General features: G+C 37.3%; 1 protein-coding gene across 2 annotated transcripts in view; it reads left to right on the top strand.

Annotated features, from left to right (window-relative positions):
* The window catches only part of LOC120419951 (neuropeptide CCHamide-1 receptor-like), a 92,985-nt gene extending 74,597 nt beyond the window's left edge, over positions 1-18,388 (top strand). For both annotated transcript variants that reach the window (XM_052708859.1, XM_039582811.2), the window contains exons 6-10: positions 4,726-4,829; positions 10,506-10,643; positions 10,882-11,016; positions 11,936-12,403; positions 17,552-18,388. In XM_052708859.1, coding sequence (XP_052564819.1) covers positions 4,726-4,829; positions 10,506-10,643; positions 10,882-11,016; positions 11,936-12,041 — 483 coding nt within the window. In that variant the 3' untranslated portion in view covers positions 12,042-12,403; positions 17,552-18,388. The remainder of the gene's footprint in view (positions 1-4,725; positions 4,830-10,505; positions 10,644-10,881; positions 11,017-11,935; positions 12,404-17,551) is intronic.
* The last annotated feature ends 4,272 nt before the right edge of the window (positions 18,389-22,660 follow it).

The raw sequence follows: 22,660 nt of genomic DNA, 5'->3' as shown, positions 1-22,660 counted from the left end.
CTATTTGGCCGCGATAAATGCTCTTTAAGGAGCTTATGGTTTTAAGTGAGCTTTTTACATGCCTAATGGCACTTGACAGCTACAACACTCTAGGTTTTAACAAAGCATGCGATAAAACCGTTTGGCATGGCATTGCCATCTGGTTTTCAAGCCTCTGTTAAAACTTTCATAAAACCTTATTGAAAGCCAGTCGGCTTTTATTTAAACTCGGTTTTATGTCCGAGGCATAAAACCCTGTTAGAGCCTATTAATTAGCTCTTGCTTGTTGGTTGCGGTGAATGCCCAAATAAAACTATTAGGCAATCAAGATGCTACAATAAAGCCTTAATAAAACTTGGTGGTGGCTAGTTGGTTTAAAAATGTTACTTGGGCTAGCTGGTGGCCTGTGGAAACGACTCGTAAACCTTTGACCAGCGAGGGTCAGAGTAGAGACGGCTAGAAGAAAGGGGCGCGTCAATGTGGGAAAGGGAAGTAATTTGTGATTGTAGACGGTATTGTTTTGATTCGCAGTATGTTGAGTCAACTGCTGTGGATGTACCTGAGCATCGCAGAACGGGGGTTCTCTTGTTTCCATTTCAGCTAACAGCTATCTTCTGTTTATTTTGTTTCACTGATTTTCTAAAACGGCTTCTGTTTACTATCCTCCATTTGATTTCGATTTTACTTATTTGATTCTCTTATTTCTCAACGCTTTTCACTCTATTTTACCCATTGATGCTGCTGTAACAAACTGTCTGCTTTCCCTTAATTTGGCAGCGATGTCAATTTTGTTTATCATGTGCCTTTTCTTTATTTATCTATTGAGCAATTCTCTACGAAATCGGTCTTTTTTCTTCAATTTTATTTTTTGTATTTTTTAATCCGGCTGAAACTTTTTTGGTGCCTTCGGTATGCCCAAAGAAGACATTTTGCATCATTAGTTTGTCCATATAATTTTCCATACAAATTTGGCAGCTGTCCATACAAAAATGATGTATGAAAATTCAAAAATCTGTATCTTTTGAAGGAAATTTTTGATCGATTTGGTGTCTTCGGCAAAGTTGTAGGTATGGATACGGACTACACTGGAAAAAAATGATACACGGTAAAAAAAATTTGGTGATTTTTTTATTTAACTTTTTATCACTAAAACTTGATTTGCAAAAAAACACTATTTTTATTTTTTTTTATTTTTTGATATGTTTTAGAGGACATAAAATGCCAACTTTTCAGAAATTTCCAGGTTGTGCAAAAAATCATTGAGCGAGTTATGAATTTTTGAATCAATACTGATTTTTTCAAAAAATCGAAAAATTGGTCGAAAAAATTTTTCAACTTCATTTTTTGATGTAAAATCGAATTTGCAATCAAAAAGTACTTTAGTGAAATTTTGATAAAGTTCACCGTTTTCATTTTAAATCCATTTTTAGGTGACTTTTTTGAAAATAGTCGCAGTTTTTCATTTTTTAAAAATAGTGCACATGCTTGTCCACTTTTGAAAAAAATATTTTTGAAGTGCTGAGAAAATTCTCTATATTTTGCTTCTTCGGACTTTGTTGATTTGACCTTTATTTGCTGAGATATTGCAATGCAAAGGTTTAAAAACAGGAAAATTGATGTTTTCTAAGTCTCACCCAAACAGCCCACCATTTTTCAATGTCGATATCTCAGCAACTAATGGTCCGATTTTCAATGTTAATATATGAAACATTTGTAAAATTTTCCGATCTTTTCGAAAACAATATTTTCAAAATTTTCAAATCAAGCCTAACATTTCAAAAGGGCTAAACATTCAATATTACGCCCTTTTAAAATGTTAGTCTTGATTTGAAAATTTTGAAAATATTGTTTTCGAAAAGATCGGAAAATTTTACAAATGTTTCATATTTTAACATTGAAAATCGGACCATTAGTTGCTGAGATATCGACATTGAAAAATGGTGGGCTGTTTGGGTTAGACTTAGAAAACATCAATTTTCCTGTTTTTAAACCTTTGCATTGCAATATCTAAGCAACTAAAAGTCGTATTAACAAAGTCTGAAGAAGCAAAATATAGAGAATTTTCTCAGCTTTTCAAAAATATTTTTTTCAAAAGTGGGCAAACATGTGCACTATTTAAAAAAAATGAAAAACTGCGACTATTTTCAAAAAAGTCACCTAAAAATGGATTTAACATGAAAACGGTGCACTTTATCAAAATTTCACTAAAGTACTTTTTGATTGCAAATTCGATTTTACATCGAAAAATGAAGTTGAAAATTTTTTTCGACCAATTTTTCGATTTTTTGAAAAAATCAGTATTGATTCAAAAATTCATAACTCGCTCAATGATTTTTTGCACAACCTGGAAATTTCTGAAAAGTTGGCATAAAACATATCAAAAAATAAAAAAAAATAAAAATAGTGTTTTTTTGCAAATCAAGTTTTAGTGATAAAAAGTTAAATAAAAAAATCACCAAATTTTTTTTACCGTGTATCATTTTTTTCCAGTGTAGTCCGTATCCATACCTACAACTTTGCCGAAGACACCAAATCGATCAAAAATTTCCTTCAAAAGATACAGATTTTTGAATTTTCATACATCATTTTTGTATGGACAGCTGCCAAATTTGTATGGAAAATTATATGGACAAACTAATGATGCAAAATGGCTTCTTTGGGCATACCGAAGGCACCAAAAAAGTTTCAGCCGGATTAAAAAATACAAAAAAAATCGAATGACCGAAATCCTAGAGAACTGCTCTATTTGAATAATTTCTCATCTTCCCTGTAAATTGCCCTCAATACAATCTAAGCTTGTTTGTTACCTCTATTTATTAACTATTGTTAATTTCTTTATCTACTTCATAAATTACTTTCTTTCTTTTATTATTGATTCTTTACATAGTATATTTGCTTCACTTTCCATTGTTTTAAAACTTCACCTTTTTCTTAAGCAAGTGAGGTTCGAGCCCTTACTCAATTTATGGAATGATTAAAGGATTAACACAAATATTACTATTGTACTTTTGGTAAACTTTTATAACATGCTTAGGACCAAAAATTGTAACAAAACATCGCGACAAAAGAAATAGCAACATAAAAACACAACTCAACACTAGGAAAGATTTCAGGAGAAAACAATACACAGTAAAATAACAACTAGTTTTTGAATTCAAACTAAAAATAAAACAGTTTTTGCTTTAATGAAAATTGATAGGCACACTATAAATGGTTAGGCACTTATACTTACATCAAACCCTACGTAATGTACCACCCCCGGCCGAGTTAAAATGCGTAACCGGAAAAGAAGGTGTGCATGCCTGGCACGAACACTCAAAGCGTGTTCTAGCGTGCTGCTCGTACTGACTCAGAGCAAGGTGAGATGTAGGTGTAAGGGCAGTGCGTGTTCGTCGGGAACCTGGTGCATAAGATCGGTCAAGGCCCGTTCTTACACTGAAAATTGCGAATTGCGAATAAAACTGTGCCGTATTTACAGCTGCAATTTATACTTTGCTATAAAAGTGCTTATGACTTGCACGTTTCAAAAACATTCTCAAAAAAAAGTGATTTGCTGCATCAAATCTTTATGGTCTTCCATTTAATTAAATGTTTAAAAGTTTACGAAATGGCAAGATTGCTGCTACGAATAATATCGCTCTGAGTGTTATCACGAGAACATTTGTTGATTCACAGGTTTTCACGAGCGTTAGACAACCTTTGGATCTTTTATTGGAAAGTGTAAAGAATTTGAATAGAACATCTAGTGATAATCAACTTTGAACTGAAGCAAACCCAGAAAATTAACCAAAGAATCCTTTTAAAATCAAGCCGACGATTAAATAAAATTTTCTAATTAGCAAAAGTTTTGGCCAAATCAAAAAAGTAATTCTATTTATTATTGCCACATAAAATTCCGTACAAATCCGTATTATACTAAAATAAATCCGTACATAATCCGGCCTGTTCCATAAAATTGCGATAAGTCGTGATGGTTACAAGCAAACCCCTTATGTTTATATATTAAAATTGTTGTAATAGTATACTCTACAACTTTGTAGAACATTGTAGAACATCTTAAAATAACTCTGCCAAGGTACAAAAAACACGAAATTTTACAATGAAAAATTGTGTTCTGATTGAACAAATTACCCTTCTGGGTACACTAAATTTCGCAACAAAGTTTCACGCAAATCGAAGAGGGGTTGCCCCGGCTGTGTGAGTTGGTGGACCCCGATCGAAAAGCTGCTGTGTTTACAAGTGGCGCTTAGAACCTTTTGAAAACTGTTTGAATGGAACAGTATTTTTTTGAACACTTGCTGGCTTTAGAAAATTTAGCGACTTTGACTACAACTCCGAATAGCTCTCAAAAATATCCGACTCTACCTAATCCGACTCCGACTCCGACTCCATAAACAACTCCCATACAATGTTGTTGAAAATTATCTGGCTCCGACTCCAGTATTTGTCTTTGGCTTGTGTTATATGTATTGTATTGGCCAAAAAGGCTACCGTAAGACCCGAAGTAAGATAACGTCAGTGAAATTACCATCTAAAGGGACACTTTTTTGTCAAAGTAAGATTGTACAAATATAAATAGAAACCTCTCCTCGTTTGACCTTTTCCCCAGTCACAATCAAAGACCACCCATCTGTTGCCACGAATCCCGACAGTTTCATAACAAGTATATTTATTGCAATTTCCATTCAAGTTGTAATTATTTTGCTCTCTTTCTTTCTTCTCCCTCCTGATGGTTTCTCTCTTTAGGTGAAAGCAAGACGGAAAGTGGCCATCACGGTGCTGGCGTTTGTCGTCATATTTGGCATCTGCTTCCTGCCATCGCATCTCTTTATGCTGTGGTTTTATTACAAGTAAGTTCATACCACAAAGTCAACTCTTTCTTCCTCTGCAAAAATGTCACTGTATGTGTGCTGTTTGCTGTGCAATGCTGAAAATATGCTGTTTTTCATTCCACCCCCCGGGGGGGTCACTTCCTTTGGTGTAATTTTTCTTCCCACGGTGAGTCCAACATGAAACGGAGACCACAGTTTTATTGCACACTTTCTGACAACTTGAATAATGACTAAAGTTGTCAGCTCAACAACGCATGTATGTTAGGGCGTTCGAAACAATCAGGTTTTATTCAACTGAAACTGAACTGAATCACCCTAATGCACACGTAAATTTTAACCCAACCTTTAAAAAAGCTCATTACACCCCCGATGAGGGAGCAAACACTGCCCGGAAGTTTGAGGATGCACTTGACCGTTCTAATGAATTTCGCAAACAATCGCTGCTACTGCAGCACCCCCTCGGTAAAAACGGAAATAATCTGCGCTCCGGGCCATCATCCGTTTCGCCGTGATCTGAGCAAACACGACAATTGCCAGTGGCGCGGTGCTTCCGGTTTTCCCCAGGACAAGCCACTTAATCACGCTCAACTGAAAGTCCCACGTTGTGTTGCTCTTTGCTTGTCGACTTGTCGGAGTGGTCGATGTTAGAACAAAATTCAAGGGCAAAACCACAACCTGCATCAACCAACTAATGCTTCTCCTTCGTCAAACAAGGATTCTACTAACGATACAGCGATGACGTGTTGAAACAAGGTGCAACCGGGGGGTTTTGATTGAAAATGTTTACGAAAAACATTTCTCTAGAATCCGAGCACACACCTGAGTTGCGGTTTTTGGGAGAAACGACGAAAACATGTTCAGCATGATGTTACAGATTTAGAGGAGTATAAGTTGTGTTGATGAGTTTAAGACATTTTGGTGTTGTGTGTGTGTGCAACCAACCAAACAGGACCACGCGGCCGCTTCTTACAAATTGAGCTGTTTCCATTTATTTTTAGATCTACACTCTATACATGCAAATAACTCGCATAGGCATTTGAAAGGTGTTAGCTCTGCCGAGCTTCTGTGACCCATTTCTACGCTGGCTAGCCAAGCGCGAGGTACTTCAGCTTTATCGACAAGCCCCGCCCTGAAGAACGTTTGCACCAATCGTGTTCAAACGTTATTTAGAACTTCCGAACCCTTGTCAAATGGACAAGGACCCAGCGCGTATTTAGTTTGATAGTAACAGTATTCCTAATTCCAGTCTTAGTTCACCAAACCGTGATGGCGTAATGGTTGGCATTTTTGCTTACCAATCCAAAGGACGGGAATCGAACCCCGACTCGAGCAACTCTGATTTTTCGTTCATGTTCAGAGTTTCAAAATTTTATATTTCCTATTATTTCTCGTTGGGAGCAGATGGGAATCGATCCCAGGACCGTAACCAGTCAGCCACGGCCGCTCCTTAAGTTTAAGACATTTTGGTGTTATGCGAATAATGAAACCACTCGATAAACATACCGAACATGCAACTATACCTGGTTTAAGTCGGGTAGCATTTGAAGCGACTCCAAATCCGGCCAAGTTCATCAACAGTTTCCCAAAACATTAATTGAACATGAGCTTTTTTTTTGTAAAATTGTAATATCTCGTGATGAGCAAAACCCTTGAGCAATTCCAGCTCAAACCAGGAATTTTTCTGGTACTTTTGTACCCGACTCTCTCCGATTTCAATGAAACTTTTTAGACATGTTATCCTAGGCCTATATAAGCAATTTTTGTGTACATATACGAAGCAAATTGTACTAAAAAATGACATTTGAGAATGGGGTAAGCTATTTAAATATTTTTCTATTTTGTAATTTAAAAAAATCTTTGTGTAAATATGGGTATTCGGCGCCGTCGCTCCGTGCCATACTTTCATACACTTAGGAGCCCAGGGCGGCGAAGTCCTTGTAGATAAAAAGGAAGACACTAGTGGTTGGTACTAGCAATGGTGGCCGACAGCTATAAAGTCAACTTCGTTTTTCGTATCTCGAAGCCGTTGCATCGTATCAAAAAGTGGTCAAAGACAAACTTGTAGGATACAAGCTTTCTAAAACAACACTGAGGGAAAAATACACGCCATTTCTATGAGGTTTTTTAAATTTTAAGTTTTAAAGTTAATTTTATTTTCCTTCAAAATTTAAGATAATACAAAAAGACTCACGAAAAATGCAGGTATGTCTCTCTAAAAAAATACAAAAATCATTTACTAAATCTGTTTTTTTTTTTAAGTGGTCTAAATGTCATTTTTTTCAAAACCAATAGTGGGAATCGATTTTTCAAGTCTCGATGTTGACCACTGTCCTATGTCCAATCTTTGTTGAGATACAGCGATTTTAGAAATAAAAATGTTGAAAATAAGATTTTTTGTGGTTTTTGGCAATTTCTATATGACAGACTTAATTTATCAGTCTCAAAAATATTTTTACCGGAAATCTCGTCCAATTTCCCATAAGTTTACCTGTGACAGCGTTTTAATTGGATGTTTGGGCTTACAGATATAAGCTTGCTCAGTATTGGGACTGATTGTTTATTTACCCAAATTGTTTTAATCACCTTAAATTGTGTTGGAATTACGGGCTCTTATCGGTATTTTTCGGTGAAATTAAACTCTCAAAATTAGAAGAAAGAAATGAAACTGTACAGTGTACAAGTACTGAGTCGCAACCTCAGTAAGTGTACACAGACAAATCATCCCAGTGTGTCATCCAAATGACTCCAGGACGGCCCTCATATGGCCCTTTCGCTGACTAAGTTTCCGTCCTTTTCAATCTTCTTCTAAGACACTAGTCAACTATCCACCTATCAGTTTCATTTCTTTCTTCTAATTTTGAGAGTTTAATTTCACCGAAAAATACCGATAAGAGCTCGTAATTCCAGATATAAGCTTGATAACATTGAAAATATAATATTTTTTTCAGTGTGGTAGAAACCTGTATAGTAAATTATTTTTTTTCAATTCAATTCGGTTTTATTGGTGAATTATCAATATACAATAAGTTCTTTTGAAATACATAACAGAGTTTTGGAGTTCCTTTCAGCTGTGTGTTACATCATAATCCATTTTGGAACAGTTATTGCTTGTAAATAAAGGTGTAACCAAGAGTAAGAAAAATTAAGAAAAAAAAACTTACTAAACTTGCTAGGAAAAGGGGATAGAAATAGAGAAAGCTTAAAACTAGATCACAATTTTTTATCCTTTATAGATGTGCTTGATCATCAGCTCCCCGAGGGCCAGAAATTGCTCCGCCTTGTTACGGCAGGTCCGAAACCGCGTCATCATCTCCCCCGCGAGAGCAAAGAACTCCGGCAGGGTGAAGAGATCTTCCGCGGTGACTCCTTGCTGGGTCGCATCGCCGCTACCGGCAGCGACCACGCTCGCAAACGACCGCCCCCATCCAGGAGGGAACGCTGGGTTGTCCGCTGGAACCGTACGCTGGCCAGCTGCAGGAACGGCTGCGCTCGTACTTCGCTGAGGAGGATGGGACGCTGCTGCTTTCTTCTTCCTCTTTTCCTGCTCCTCGAGGTAGGACTTCCGCGCGACGCATCCGCGGTAATTACCGGTATGGTTACCGCCGCAGTTCGCGCACTTGATGCGCGGCTTGGTTTGCTCTGCCTTGTCCCCCAGGTCCGCCTTGCACGGCAGTGCACACGCCTCAGAGAGGTGTGTTTCACAGCGGGGCGGGAGGTTGCAGTTCCGCGAGCCGTGGCCGAATTTCTGGCAACGGTGGCATTGTGCTGCGTCCGACGGGTTCTTTGAGTAGAACCGCCAGTTTACCCAAAAACCGTCCAACGCCTTAGTCCGCCGCAGGTCTTGAAGTTTGACGGTGCCGCGGTCGAAGTACAACAGGTACAGTGTGTGTGTACCTGTGACTGTTGTCTTCCGCGAGAGGACTTTTATGTCTCGCGGCGTTATTCCGACACCCGAGAGGTGCTCCTTGAGGACGGAGATCGGGCGGTCTTGGTACCCCTGCAAGACGATCTTAACAGCGGTCTTCTGCACGGGGTCGAATGTGTAGAATTTGAAGTTTTTACGCTTCAATTTCTCCACAACCAGGTCGAAGTTCTTTTGGTCAAATGTGAACACTTGCACTGACGATTTACCTATTTTGAGGCAGTACACGAGGCCTTCCAGCTGCTCGTCAACATCGTCCGCCAACGTGTCCAAAACGAAAATTGGTGGTGGTCGTCGTTCCTTTGGAGTAATTACTTTTTTTGGCGAAATCACTTTCTTCCGTGTACGACCATCGTCGTCGTCGTCGTCGGTAGTGCTACCGTCGGTGTTGTTGTTGTTGCTTTCCTCGTCACTCAGTCTCGCGAACTTGTTACTGGTGGGAATGTTGGCGGATGTTGAAGCGCCATCGGTCGACGGATTGCCGGAAGTAGCTGAACGGAGCCTAATAGGGCTGCGATCCTGGACGCGGTAATTAGGGTGTAATAACTTGGGGTCAAATCCTTTGGCGCACACACTCCCCGGCGCGATGGCGGACGACGCGGCGTTGGTTTGTTTACCTTTTTGCACACGGCCGGTAGACGAACTTCGCGGGTTTTTCGAGGCCACACTCGAACTGCCACGGCCACGACCGGCCCTTGGCATGCTGCAGGAGCAAACTCGCGGCTAATCCCGGTAAATTACGGCGAAAAATTTCGAAAAAACGATGGAGCACTGAGCACTTGACTGCTGCTTGCACTCGTGCGTACACGGAGGAGTATAGTAAATTATCTTTCGTTAATATTAAAACGAGTCAAATTAAAAAGCTTTCAAAGGCAAACTCATGGAAAATTGGACAAGCTTTACGGTAATTTTTTTTTTTTTTGAGACTTAAAAATTAGGTATGTCCTATAAAAATTGCCTAAAAACACAAAATAGTAGTTTATGCAACAAGTTGCCAAAAGAGTATTTTATCAGCACGATTCGTACATTTATCCAACGAGGTTCACCGAGTTGGATAAATACGAAGCGTGCTAAAAAAATCAAGTTTTGCAACGAGTTCAATACAACATTTTTTGTAATTCCGAAAAACACCCACTGAGTCAATAAATCGTTTAAATCCAAAAAAATGTTGAAAAGTTATACTTTTCGAAACAAGTGCTGAAAAGTTCAACTTTTCTGCACCCATTTCAGTGCTGAAAAGTAGAACTTTTCAGCATTTATTTTGAGTTTAAAAAAAAAATCTGAGTACACCATTAAATCTGGCGTCCAATATTGCATAAAAGTTCATTTGACACCAAATTTCTAAATCATCTCCATTTCAAGCTGAAAATGATTGAAAACCACATCTTTTTCGCATACGTACCGTACCGCCCCTCCGTCACGAGATATCGATAAATAAACCTCAGAACCGTGATTAGTGAAAAAATTACTTAAATCGAAGAGGGTTCTGGGCAACTGCTGTGTGCTGTGTGAAGATTTGAAGATTTGAAGATTTGAAGATTTGAAGATTTGAAGATTTGAAGATTTGAAGATTTGAAGATTTGAAGATTTGAAGATTTTTCACTCCAAAAATCTTTTTGTTCGATTGTATATTGAAAATCTGCTAGTTTTGTGATTTGAAGTATTCTTAACATTTTATGGGTTTGGCATCAAATCATTACTTTCATGAAAGCTGCGACAACGTCAACCACATTAACTGAAGCTTAATTTACTCCTCTCGTCGTCATTTCCAGCCCCAACTCGCAGGACGATTACAACCACTTTTGGCACGTGCTCCGGATAGTTGGCTTCTGTTTGTCGTTTGCGAATAGCTGCGCCAACCCGGTCGCTCTCTACTGTGTCAGCGGGGCCTTCCGGAAGCATTTCAACAGGTGAGTGTGTTTGTGTGTGACTTTATTAAAAACTGTTGGTAAAGTTATGTAAGCGAACATAGTTTGTGAGTTTTAGCTTTATTGCATTTTGAATTGATGACAAGTATGGCCACTATGACACGTAATGAAATATTTAGTAAGATTTTGTTCAGTTAAATGTAAAAGCTACTTGATATAAAAATACCATTTTTGAAAAAGGCTGAAGGTAAAACATTTCGATTGTTCATTTTGATTGCAGATATTTGCTCTGCGAAGGATCGTCTAGTGCGAGGAGGCGCCGGGGAGATCACATGGGCCACCGGGACACATCTATGACGAGCACCATGTCCAGGCGGTACCCCAGCAAACGGATCGGAACGCAGTCGATGCGAGTGTAAGTATGCCAACAAACCAAGCAGCATGCCATCTGGCGAACAGTACAACCCCAATGGTTTAATCAGAAATGCTTTTTTGGCAAAATTAAAAAAATAAAGTTTTTTCGTTCACTACCTTTGTTAGACCTTGGTAGAAATTGTATTAATTCAACTTAAATTATAATTCGCAAAAAAAACATTGCATCGAAAAATGTCAAACCGTCGGGGTTTCACTGTAGCATATGTTATATTTGCATACATGCTGGTATAAAATTAAATACATCCGTTACCAAGGGGAGTACATAAATGCACATAGTCACACATTTTGTACCGGATACTGATGAAACAATTATCTTATTGGTCACATCATATCCGGGCGGATGAACAGTGACTTTGTTAAGGGTTGGGGAATATGAGCCCTCGTTAGTACAGATATCTGGTGTTAATAACAACAGAAAAAAAGGTGGTGATCAACGAGGGCAACTGTGTTGCAGCAGAAATATGCATAACCCTAATTAAATTTGCTTAATGCATTGGCGGTTTGCGATCTATCGAATTACGCAAAACTGGTGTTTACCAACAATAATGAGTTATTTTTATCAAATTGGATGCAATCCTATAAGTGCGTTTCAAATCAGTGTTATTTAAAAAAAAATCGATGCCTTCAAAGGATTGTTGGAAATTCGTCAACCTTTTTTACTCCTCGGGCCAGAAAAATCTGCTCCCACAATTTCGATGAATGGTATTGTCCCACCTACCTCTGCACTTTGATTCGCAAATGGATAAGGTCGAACAATCTTCTCGGTATTAATTTCCTAAAAATACTCATCCTAGAACTGACTCGCCCTAAACAATGCTTCCACCCAATTACACCTGCCAGGAAAAGATCACGACATATCATCATCTTCTTCTTCTTTCCACCCCCTGTCAACCTTCCAGGAACATCCAAGAGACAACAATCATTATGCTCCCGAACGGGAACACCAACGGGAACCACCTGACAGCGTCCCACCTGGACCACCGGGACGGCATCTGCCCGTCATAATACAAGCCCATCTTCACCGACGAAATTATGCAGAATCTGGTGCTGTGCGGTGACCTTCGGCACGTTTAAGTGTACCCAATCACCCGCCCAATGACCAATCTAGAGCGAGATAAAGAACACGAGAGCGAGTATGAGTGTGTGTGTTTGTTTGTGTTTTGTCAAGAATCGTCAAGGAACCGGAAAATTCTGACCATTCTGCAGTTGGATGGGACTGCATTGCATTCTGCGAAACTTATGGTGAAAGATTTATATCTGAAATGAGAAACCAGGTCCAGCGCCATTGTCCCAGAACAATGAAAAGCCGGTCGGTCGGTCGGTGAAGATGGCCAAAGAAAGCATCCGCAGATTTCTCTTCAAAACAGGTGAGCAATTCTCTGGAAAATGAAATGATTTTTTAATTTCCAATTTGAAATTAGTTACGGTCTACTTTTCATCGATAAAAATAACAGTACCGTCATCAGGGGTGACAATGGGTCTCGGGGGTGAGATTGGGTCATACAAATTTCAGCATTTTTGTACGACTCAATCTCACCCCCCGGCCCAATGTCACCACTGATGACGGTACTGAAAAGTACTTTCAGCAATTCTGTCGTGAAAAATCAATACTTTTCTAGCAAAACATCATGTTTTCGTGTTGTTTCATTGCAGGTGACTTGCCATAAACATTTAAATGCAATTTTGCCAACTTAAAACTTTGATTAACAAAAGTTATACAGTCCAGACCCGATAATCCGAAGGCCTTAGAAAAATTTCTCTTCGTATAATTTTTGATTGTCGAGCTTGAGTCTGATGGCACCTAACCTGCGCAGAAATGATTTAAACATTTTAATCCAAGATGGCGGCCAATATGGCGGTGACAAAATATTGAAAAATAAATGCATTTTATTATTTAATAGTCAATCAACTATTCAAATTTGACTAAAATTGGGTTGCAGAACTCGAATATGATGTTTAAAACAAGAAAAAGAAAAAAAAAGATTTGTTTTGTTCGTGGTTCGATTATCCGAAGCCAATCCTTCGGATAATCGAGTCTGGACTGTACTTAAAAGTATTTAAATTTTATTAAATCATTATATTTATACGACGTTTGAACTCATAAAATGAGCCAAACATTCAAAACAATTTATGAGTTGGGAGATTTTCATAGATTATGAATAGTCTAATGATGAAAAATCAAAGTGTCTCATTGTTACCCAAGAAATGAAAGAGTGTCCTGGATTCTGGGTATATTCTTAAATTTGGTCAAATCTAATGAAAAGACGAAAGAAATTTGAAGAAATATTAGTTTTGGTGTTAATGCCAACATGCGAGCGAAAATGTATTTTTTTTCCATAATTTACTACATTTGTCCTGTACGGGAACTTTTTCTGATGTAAAAGTACATAAAATTCGACTAAACTTCCATCAATCGACGCAGTAGAATGTCCTCTTGAAGATCCTTTCATTGAATTTGTAAAAAACTGTTACTTATTCTTTAAAAATACAAAAAAAATTGCCTACTGAAAAAAGTAAAAAGTGATATCAAATATTTGAACGTACCCCTAGTAAATCTACGAAATCTGATCGATTTGAGTGAATTCTTTAAGTAAATGTTGTTGCAGTGTCAACTACAAGTACTTTAAGCTGAACTTCTGAAAACTTTTTCTAGTGAGTTTATATGAAAAATTGGTTAAAATTTTACTTTTTTTTAGTAAAAACTTATCAAATCTTAAGTTTATGAACAAATATTTTTGTTTTATGCTGTAAGATCCCTCTATTTAACAAGTTTCGACAATACTTGTTCAAAAATACATTGTTTATTATTTTTATTAACATTTTTCAACAAATATCTATATCGGAACAAAGTCGTAAAACAATCCGGATTATCCCGGACCCGGTTAGACCCCCGGTGGAATTTTGTGGTTGTCAGATAGAGGTAAAAAACTCTACCTTTTGTCATTTGGAGCATCCAATTCGTTCACTACAGCCCGATTACGAGTTTTTTAGTCGGAGATTAGTTATTTAAACTTTTCCCAAGCAAAACATTCTCAGGCATTTTTGGAACAGACATTCACAGCACGAAAAGTGAAAAACGTGGCTTCGTGCTTTTCTCAGTTGCCAGTCGTTCCAATCAGTGAATTCAGATTCACTGATTTTAATGCAGTTTTATTAGAATTAACGAATCCGCTCTGTATTCATCACTTTTGAGTTGAAAAAGGATAAAAATTAGCTTAAATTTTTTTGAAATTGGAGGAAAATACTAGTTTGCGTTTTGCGATGAATTTAAAAGTCTGTGAAATATTTAAAAGTTTCAACCTATTTTTTTATTAAAAAAGAAGAATTTCTCGACTTTTTTTAAGAAAATTTTGAAATCCCAAAACATTTGCAAATTTATAATTTTAATTTGATTCAAACAAAATATTCATTCTAATATTTCTGTTTAAAAAAATAAAAAAAACCCGAGATTTTGTATTATTATTGGACTTTTCAAATCATACCACAAACTAGAGGTCGGCGAAAAAGAGCGAACCGCTTATTTGAAAGAGCCGTTCCAAGTAGAATGATTTTTGAACCTGTGTCTTTTGTTAAGTTTTTTAACAAAATTCATTGATTTTCCAGCAAATTCTAGTATAAAAATTGGAACTTCACATAGTTATGCTTATAAATTTATTCCAAATTAGCAAAATTGTCTCACTTTTGTGTACTCGAGCAAAAAATGAAAGGCAGAGTACAGAGGGGCTATTTCCCGATATTTAGAAAGCAGAATCAATTTATTTCGTTAGAGTTTTATTGCAACTTTCCCATCAATTTTCATTGAAATACCTTTAGTAGCACACTTAAAAGTTTTCAAACCCATTTTTTAAGTTTCCTAGTTTTCTTTGAAATTACCAAAAGTAAAACTGAAACAAAAATATTGCGCAACTGACCGTAAAGATACACTAAAATACTGCATTTTAAAATCCTAAACTTTGAAAATTTACCAAAAATCTATTAAAAAGCCAATGAGATTTTTTTTAAATGACTTTTATCAGAATGTTGACAATTGAAATTTTTTCTTAAAATTAAATCTCAGCATTTATTTAATTTTAATAGAAATAAACGCAATTTATTAAAATTAATAGAAATGTTCTAAAAAATCTTATTTTAAGTTTGGGTGCTCTCCTCATCCTACTATTTAAGCGTTTAAGTTCGAGTAAAAATCTTGACAAAGACCTATGGTTTTCAAGAGAATCTTCTCATTTTTCAAATTATTTTAAAAAGTCAAAGGAAAAAAAAACATAAAATCGCCCAAATTTTTTAAATAGGCTACTTATCATTTTTTTTAAAGAGAGAAAGAGCCGTTCAAAAGAGCCATTCATTCTAATGAGCGGCTCCTTAAGAGCGAGTCCACGAACAGGGCATACCCCTTTGTATGGGACGTCGTTTGGACCTCACCAATCTGCCTGAAATTTTCATGGGTTGTTTGTACATATAAAACTAGCATCTGGCCAAAATATGAGCACTCTAGGTCAACGGGAAGTGGGGCAAATCGGGACACAAAGTTTGAAGGTTCAAAAACGTCAAAAATCTTAAAAAGGCTATAACTTAGGCAAAATTCAATTTATTTTCAAAATTCAAAATGCATCTGAAAGGGCTTAAAAAATGCAACAAAATGCAGGATGCAATTGGTTAAATCTAAAGGGAGTTATTGGCATTTTAGTGAAAAAATAGCATAATTTTCAAACTCAAATAAAAAAGTGTTCCATCCAGATATCAACTCGGTTCGACCTGCAGCTTGTAGGGGACATCTGGGGCTATCATCTGAGACAGAGAACGCTTTGGGTAAGGCAATCAAAATCAAACCATCCACATTAACGACCCCCGGGTCTTTTGTGGTCTCTACACGGAGAAAAAAGAGTTCCCAAAATCGTGAACAAGCGTTCATGAAAATGGGAACCACGAACAAAGTGTTCAAATTTCATGGTACGTTTTTCAAAATCGTACCATGGGATTTGAACACTTTGTTCGAGGTTCCCATTTTCATGAACGCTTGTTCACGATTTTGGGAACTCTTTTTTCTCCGTGTATTGCAAGTTTCTGCTCGAACCTAGGAGTCCGAAGGCTTGAATGGGGAGAGCACCCAAACCTCTTTCTACTCCAAGGAACCTTCCACCCCTGTGTTTGAACTGACGACCTTTGGATTGCGAGTCCAACCGCCGCCAGCGATTCCACCGGATTAGGCTTGGTTTGGTGTGTTGTTTGTACTTATGGCATGGAGACGACTCCTACACCTGGAATGACTTAACGGCCTAACAACCTAGGCCGGGACCGACATTTTACTTCCTCATCCGATGGAAGGTTGGAGCAGATGGGAATCGAACCCAGAATCATCGGCTTACAAAGCGGACAGCGTAACCATTCGGCCACGCACTGCCACACTTATTTTTTAATGGTTAAAATGGATCAAAATAAACATTTTTATGCATGTTTCTATTGTGAAATTGTCTCAGGAACACGAATATGATAAAATTATTACCAGAAAATAGGATCTAAAGGGTCCCGCGAGCAAAAATTTACAACCAAAAAATTCACTAAAAGTTAAAGTGTCTATTTAATATGTTAAACTGCCTTACCCAAAGCGTTCTCTGTCTCAGATGGTAGCCCCAGTTGTCCCCTACAAGCTGCAGGCCGAACCGAGTTGATATCTGGATGGAACACTTTTTTATTTGAGTTTGAAAATTATGCTATTTTTTCACTAAAATGCCAATAACTCCCTTTAGATTTAACCAATTGCATCCTGCATTTTGTTGCATTTTTTAAGCCCTTTCAGATGCATTTTGAATTTTGAAAATAAATTGAATTTTGCCTAAGTTATAGCCTTTTTAAGATTTTTGACGTTTTTGAACCTTCAAACTTTGTGTCCCGATTTGCCCCACTTCCCGTTGACCTAGAGTGCTCATATTTTGGCCAGATGCTAGTTTTATATGTACAAACAACCCCTGAAAATTTCAGGCAGATTGGTGAGGTCGATGCGAGATGGGTATGCTTTGCTCGTGGACTCGCTCTTAAAAATAGCGGTTTTGCCCACCTCTACCACAAACTAGTCTAGCAGACAACAAATGACTTCAAAAACGTATTTTTTGTGAAAAAATAGTCAGAGTGTTTTCCCATTTGACATTTCATGGTAACGATTCTTCCAATTTCGGCTGATAAAAAAGAGTACTTTGTGAATTTTGGGGTACCTCAGCATAATATTGCTAATCTATGTATGAATGTATGAATTTTATGAAACTATACTTCTTCGAATTGTTTTCATGTAATATTTTGCAGTTTGGGTTGTAACGTTTTACAATTACAATTTTAATTTGCTGTTGCAAATTTGTTTTGTTTAGATTATTTGTTCACGTGGACAAGTATCCGTATTTCGGTACAGATGTCATATTAACACCTAAAAAATCTTATAAAAACCAAATCAAAAGAAAAACAGAACTCTCATTTACGAAATTTGTTTAACAAAAATAAAACCATAAAATCAAATTGCGTTTTTCCAGACTCCTGCACAGATTCAGCACTCGAGGATGACTTCCGTCAGCAAAAAGGCACCTGAAAGCCGGAGACAAAAAGGCCCACCTCACCTCCATCAGAAGCAGGCTAATTGTTCGTGCACCTGGGCGTGTAATCTCACACAGTACCAAACCAAACCAAAGGACACCAAGGACGACGAGGACTCTATTTTTTCAAGAACCATAACGCAATTCCTCGTAACCGGAAAATGCACTACCCCAGATAAGAGAAAAATAATTGGGTCTAATTACGCTTTTTGCCTGCGCCGGCCGGTGGTCATACCTTGGTAGAGTTGAACGGTTCGTGCAAACAGTTTAGAAGAATAACGAAAATGAGCTGTCATGAAAAACCAACAGAAATAACACCATTAGTGTGACAAGGAAAACAGCGGGGTGCTTTCCATGTAAAACAGTCAGATTTTCAATCTTGATTCGGTGTGGTCTTGGTGATGAGGACGTCGCGAGGGATTTGAAATGAAAATAAATTTCCGGAGCTCCTGGAAGGTTTGCTTTGGCACCCCCGTGACCGCAGTCAAAGGTTAGCGTCTGATTTTCGCATCTTGGAATTTCAGAAATAAAATTCTGAATTGTTCGGTTGTGCTAGACATTTTAATTTATGATTTCGTTTGTGTAAAAAGGTGCGTCACTTTTTATTCAAAAACTTAAAGCTTAACATACAAAAAAGATCTGAACAAAAAATCATGGTTTCACGATAAAAGACCATTGATCACTTGACATCAAAACTAATCATATTTAATAAAGCTAGACTGCCCCTGATCGCATAAATGTCCCATATGCATTTTCATCACTTTTGAGTTATTGATGCAGTTTGGTTCAAAATCGTGTGCCCTTTCAGAAAAGCCTATAACATCCATTACTTTGTTCTAGAAATCAGGAGAAAATCCAGTTTTTTCGTGAAAACTTAACACGTAGCCTTATGGGTGGGACAAATTTGTCTTGCGTTTTTCTCAGCTTGCTGTTTTTGCATATGGGACATTTATGCGAACATGGGCAGTAGAGCCAGTTTCGCAGTATAATATTTTTAAGAAGTTTATGAAAAGTATTTTTTTTTTTTTGCAGCCACTTAAAAATGATTAAGCTTGTATTTTTCTTTCCAAATTTGATATTTTAAACAGGAATACTAATTTTAAAAACCAAACATAAATTTGTACCTTTTTTTTCAAACTGGAATAACAATAAAAGGAAAAATGAAGATCTTCGCAAATAATTGTTTTTTAATCTTGGAAACTCTACTTTTAAACCAGGACTGTTTTTTTTTTTAAGTTGTCATCACACAGTAATGGCCAAAGAAAATAAAAGCAACAAGCAAAAGAATTTTTATAATTGGTGATGAGAACGTCGCGAGGGATTTGAAATGAAATAATAAAACAAAAATGTTTTTTAATAAACTGTGATTAAAGTGACATCAAACATTTCTGCAAGGATTTTAAGTATTACAAAACGTTCAATTTGTCAGCTTTACTCAAGAAATTCGATTCCATTGCGAGACAAATTGGATGCCCCGCGGCAAGACACTTTCAAGAGTCAGATTTTGATTGACAGACAAGACCGAAGACCACCACACGAGGCGAAGTAGAATCAATTACCAACCAAGCAGTAAAATGAAGAGTGATCGATTGAAATGTTATCGGATTTTGGATGTAATTCCACGATAATTGATGATAATAGTTTAAAGGTTGATGTACGGTAGAATTCAAACGATGAAAATGTGATTTTTCCAACAGAACAGATCCAATTAAATGTTATCAGAGCAAATCACTGGAGAGGGAACTTTGTTACCACAGTTTAAAGTTACCTATATATAAGAAATCGTAAACTGGACGTTATTTAAATGGACAAAATTTTCTGAAAAGTTTATTAGTAGCGAATGAATGTAAAAAAAGTTCTTTTAACACAACTGTTGAGATTAACTCTAAGTCAAATTAAGCTTTTGTACATAGTCTACGTAACAACAAAAAAGAAGTTGAATAAATGAAAATTTGGTAATAAGAAAACTATTTTCATACAAGAAGGAAATTCCCTGTAATTAGACGGTCCAGTTTTAATAGGTTTCCCTCGTCGAAAAAGCTTGCTTGCTCGAACTGCTGTTGGAAGCGCAAGGGTAACCAGATAATTGAGATTCTAACTACGGATCAGGTGAGTTAATTGGTTTTTGAACTTGAATCGAGCAACTTGTTGCATGCTTTGAATGAAATTGAATCACCCACACATTGCTCAATGAAATTTCAATTTTCGAACATTTCAAACATTGATCCTTTTTCGTTCCCAGAAAAGGTGCTACTCCTTTGCTCCAAATTCCTGCAGGTCGTCCTCATTAATTCCGGAAGCGGAAAATGGAATTATAAATCATCGCCAAACACGTTGTCGGTTGGTGGAAAACGCCCGCAACGTAGGCAACCCGCAGCACGCGTTGGCACTTGGAAGCTTTTCCCGCGTGGTCGGTGCCAAGCAACGTGCTGCCGAATCAACTGTGGGTCGTTTGGGAGGTGCGCAATGTTGGCAAAAAGCTTAACGGCCAAGAGAAATGGCAAATTTTCAAGGGAGAACATTTCCGGTAATTTTGCTCTGCAGTTTGAAAATAGATATCAGGAGAAATTTGCATCAATCTAGCTATTCTTTGTGGAATTTAAAGTTTCTAGAAAATTCACAATGAATCACATTGTAAGCCACCAACTTCTAAGAATGTTGGCCTTTTCACCATAACGAACACAAATCGAAAAACTTATCGACTCGTCGGTACTCTCGATCACATTGAGCATTCAGTTTTCAATTATAATAATCTGAAAATCCGCTCTGTTCAGAATAATCAAATGATGAAACGCTTTTTTGCAAGCCATGAGTAATATCCCTTAATTTGAATAATCTCAAGGTGCCAATAAGTCAATGGTAAGTAAAATTAAGCAAAAAGGGCATGCCTTTAATTAATTCCCACTCAGCCAACTAAGCTTCAGCTTCTGTATCTTAATTTTATTCTGCGAAAGGATACACGATACACCTCCCCCATTGGGCGTAAAACAGTGAAAGGTGCTTGTCACTCGTTTAAAACTTAATCAGAGCTAGCGAAAATATCTTACGCCATGACTAAGCGTAAACGTTTTGGGTAATTCATGATTTAGTATGACTATAAAAAACTGCAGAAATTGTCAATTTAGTTAAATTTAACACGAAAAAAAAAGAAATATTGTGTTTTTTTAGTTTGCAAGACTGCTTACAAAGTTTTCCTATATCTTATTTAACATGCATCTTGGGATGTTAAAATTAGGTGGCGCTTCAACGAACTCATTTAATATTAACTACACTCTGATAGTAAAGTTTCACATGGCGAGGAGAAGCAAACAGCGAAAACAGGCAGTGTTCAACTCTGAAGAATTAAAAAATATGAAGTCTTAGTAGGGATTCGAAAAGTACGTCACGGTTTATTTTTTTTTTTAGTCAGATTTAAACGCATTTTCAGCACAACAAACAGTAAATTTTGATTTTGTTGTTTGAAAATTTGGAACTTTTTATTTAACTACTTCAAATTAAAATCCATTTTATTTATAGTTAATAAGCTAGCTAAACAAATATTCAATTGTACATTTTTTTAAATTAAACATTAAAGTCAATTTACAGACTCTTAGGCTGAAGTTTTAAAGAAATTCAGTAACTATAAATATCAGTAATTATTTAAAATGTTTTGAAACTAACCATTTTCAGCGTAACTATTTTTAAAAGCAATAGAGCAATTTATTTGAAAAGACGTACATTGTGTGATCTAGCCCAGTACACACTTTAAACTATAAATCATGAGAAAATTCTTACTGATTAAATAATATTTGAAAAATAACATGAAATTCAAACCATCCACATTAACGACCCCCGGGTCTTTTGTGGTCTCTATTGCAAGTTTCTGCTCGAACATATAAGTCCGAAGGCTTGAATGGGGAGAGCACCCAAACCTCTTTCTACTCCAAGGAACCTTCCACCCCAGTGTTTGAACTGACGACCTTTGGATTGCGAGTCCAACAGCCGCCAGCGATTCCACCGGAGTAGGCTTGGTTTGGTGTGTTGTTTGTACTTATGGCATGGAGACAACTCCTACATCTGGAATGACTTAACGGCCTAACAACCAAGGCCGGGACCGACATTATACTTCCTCATCCAATGGAAGGTTGGAGCAGATGGGAATCGAACCCAGAATCATCCGCTTACAAAGCGGACAGCGTAACCATTCGGCCACGCGCTGCCACACAATGTCACCCTTATGATATTAAAAAAAACATTTTTTAAGGCATGTTCAACGATATTTTTTAAGGATCAATACTTTAAGAGTTTTGAAGAGAAATTTTAAACATTGAGGTAATCGATATATCTAATAAATTCAATAATTTCAAAATTAGCTGCAACTTCGTTCAGTCGCCAGCCAGCGACATGCAGGCTGATGCAGGAAGCAGTCAAGGAAACACTGGCCCTGGCACCAGTGGCCAACCCAAGGCGAAAGGAGACGAATCCCGCAAGTTCGGTGCGGGTTAACTCCAGCCGTAGTGTATTTATTTTATTATTATTTTTTTTATGTATTTGATCCCCGGTCCTAACCAGGTCTCGGTTTTTTATATTTCCATACAAAATGAGCATAGTGCATAGAAACGTGAGGAAAGTGCTATTTTGCGAGAGTATAATCCTCTCGCGTGTTCATTGGAACAGTTCATCCTATTGAGCGGCTTATATGGACAAATGACCGCCACTTAGAACCATAGGGACGTGGCGTTACATCGTGCTGCCACCTGGTTTTTTTAAGCGCAAGAGTATAGGGGGATGGCGTCGCTATTTTTAGACCACGTTTTCCACTTTTTCTCATCGAAACCGACTACTTTATCGACTTCATTTTGCTGGGCGAGATAGGACGCCGTCTATTTTTAGACGATGACTCAGCACTTTTCCACTCTTGCACTTAAAAAAACCAGATGGCAGCACGATGTAACGCCACGTCCCTATAGGTACGTGACGTTACAGTGCTGAGTCATCGTCTAAAAATAGACGGCGTCCTATCTCGCCCAGCAAAATGAAGTCGATAAAGTAGTCGGTTTCGATGAGAAA

This window comes from Culex pipiens, chromosome 2 (genome assembly GCF_016801865.2).
Source record: "Culex pipiens pallens isolate TS chromosome 2, TS_CPP_V2, whole genome shotgun sequence".
Lineage (NCBI taxonomy): Eukaryota > Metazoa > Arthropoda > Insecta > Diptera > Culicidae > Culex > Culex pipiens.
The sequence above is the reverse complement of the archived record's forward strand: the minus strand, read 5'-3'. Positions and strand labels throughout refer to the sequence as shown.